The 2,076-nt window shown below is 42.1% G+C and overlaps 1 protein-coding gene across 1 annotated transcript in view; it reads right to left on the bottom strand.

Annotated features, from left to right (window-relative positions):
• Positions 1-260: 260 nt before the first annotated feature.
• Positions 261-2,076, bottom strand: part of LOC104490347 (ES1 protein homolog, mitochondrial) — a gene marked incomplete at its 5' end in the record, with an annotated part of 3,868 nt that continues 2,052 nt past the window's right edge. Inside the window, 3 exons of the mRNA XM_010132618.1 lie at positions 261-550; positions 1,157-1,313; positions 1,637-1,729. Coding sequence (XP_010130920.1) covers positions 422-550; positions 1,157-1,313; positions 1,637-1,729 — 379 coding nt within the window. The remainder of the gene's footprint in view (positions 551-1,156; positions 1,314-1,636; positions 1,730-2,076) is intronic.

The following is a 2,076-nucleotide window of genomic DNA, read 5'->3' as shown; positions in this document are numbered from 1 at the left end:
CAATTCTTCTCCACTCCCTTTCCCTGTCCACTAGATACGCTGCCACTCCGTGTGCTACATCCCTACAAGCCATCTGCCCTCAGCTTTTGAAAGGGCTTTCAGTCTCTTCTTGCTCCCCTAGAAATGATTTGACACTGGTGCATCGGGAGGACTGGTTTCAGAATAGGTTTGCACAGCTCTCTCCAGATGAAAAAGCTCAAGAAAATGCTGTGTGTCTCAGGCCAGACTGCTTGTACTCCCTTAGACCTTCTGCAGGCCCCTCTCTCAGAAAGGGCACGGAAAACCCTGCAGCCAGCCATCAACCAGCTTTGTATCAGCATTCACTGGAGCATGAACAGGACAAGCAGGTGAAAAAGTTTCCATTGGTCCATATTGTATTTGATACTACACCCAAAATTTAAACATGCGTGATTGTTTTTTCTTACTTGCCAGTTAATTTTAGCACATTCTTTACCATGGCTCCAATGCCATCAAAGATATTATGTAATTCTGTTTCACACATAAATGCTGGGGTAGTCACCACCTTGTTTTTTGCATCCACGTGAGCTTCGTAAAAGAGAGTTAAGGAAAACACAGCCTATGTCTCACTTGCAGATACAGTCTGCAAAATAAACCATCATTGACAAAACCTCAACACTCCACTAAACTATAAAAACGCACCTCCAAATACATTATACCACCTAGCTGTAAAGACAGCTGCAACCTATAATCCAAGGTACTAGAAGCTATTTGTGCATGAAATTCAAACGCTGCAGAAGCAATCTGTGGGAACACTGACAATTACAAGAAAACCTACACAATTTATTGATTGTGACAACATGTCTCAGCACAGTCTGACTACAGCATGAGGCTTCAGGAAAAGAAAAATAAAATCTCAAAGAGAACTGACCAGGACAGTAACTCACACCAGTTTTAGTGCAGATTTACTCATCATTCACTGCATTACTGGGTGTCCAAGGCAGTTCAATGGCAGTGGCTGAGAACAACTTCTAACTCCACAGCTGGGTACAGAAGACCCCGTTTGTGGCCACGCGCTGTATTACATCATATTCCCACTAAACCGGACGTGGGAAAGCATAGATACTGCGAGTATTCATTACTGTAACGACACATTATTCAACTGTCTCTCACCATGGAAATTAACAGGAAAGGATATAGTCACTTCTTTCACACAGTGCTTTCCTCCCAGTTCTTTAATGGCTCCTGCAGTCCCAGCATACGGCCACTTGCCACCTTCCTCCTCTTCATGGCCCACAGTTACTTCAGCACCAGAGAGAACTTTTGCTGCCAGCACTGGTGAAATGCAGCACAGACTGCAACAAAAGGAATTGTCAGAGCAATTCGATAACGGCACTCTTTCAAAACCTCGTCATAACTGGGCAGATCCAAATGGACACAGTCTACAAATCTGAAAGACATCACCAGGCAACTTTCACCCAGCATTTTCTTATCTTCGTCTTTGACAAACACCTACGTGCACACATGCATCCTAAAAAACATGTTTAAAAAAAATAAGCCACAACTGATACAAAACAGAAGATGCTTCTTCTATTTCCGAGAATAACATTTCAACAAAACGTACGTTGTGTCCATGCTCACACTATCAAATAAATGCCCCTGCAACTAACATACGTACCCAATAGGTTTGCCTGCTTTGTGGAAGTCTTTCAATACTCGTTCAACTTCTCTGTTCACCTTGCAATCTTTCCCATCAACAGCAAAGGTAGATCTGCCACAACAAGAAACTTCAGACATACCTCACACAAACAGAGAGCCTACCTGCCTTGAGACTGGCTCTCAAGGGTCATCACAAATTTAATAGCTTCTAAAAGGGGGTTGAAAAAGCCTGCAGTTGACCATCAGTGCTTCTGCCAAAATGACTCACTCCTAAGGCTTTGGTATGTTAGAAAGTTCCTTATTTGATACAAATATCTAGAAATAAGAATTAGCAAGACAGCTTTCTAGGATTACTAAGAAGTGGAACAATAACATTTTCAAAGAAGAAAAACACATAAGAAAAGGGAAATAACATCCACGTTTCTCAAAGCCAAAAGAAGGCAGGTCAATAACAAGATA

The sequence above is a fragment of the Buceros rhinoceros genome, unplaced genomic scaffold (genome assembly GCF_000710305.1).
Source record: "Buceros rhinoceros silvestris isolate BGI_N320 unplaced genomic scaffold, ASM71030v1 scaffold30613, whole genome shotgun sequence".
Lineage (NCBI taxonomy): Eukaryota > Metazoa > Chordata > Aves > Bucerotiformes > Bucerotidae > Buceros > Buceros rhinoceros.
Note: the sequence above shows the minus strand (reverse complement) of the source record. Positions and strands in the feature narration are given on the sequence as shown.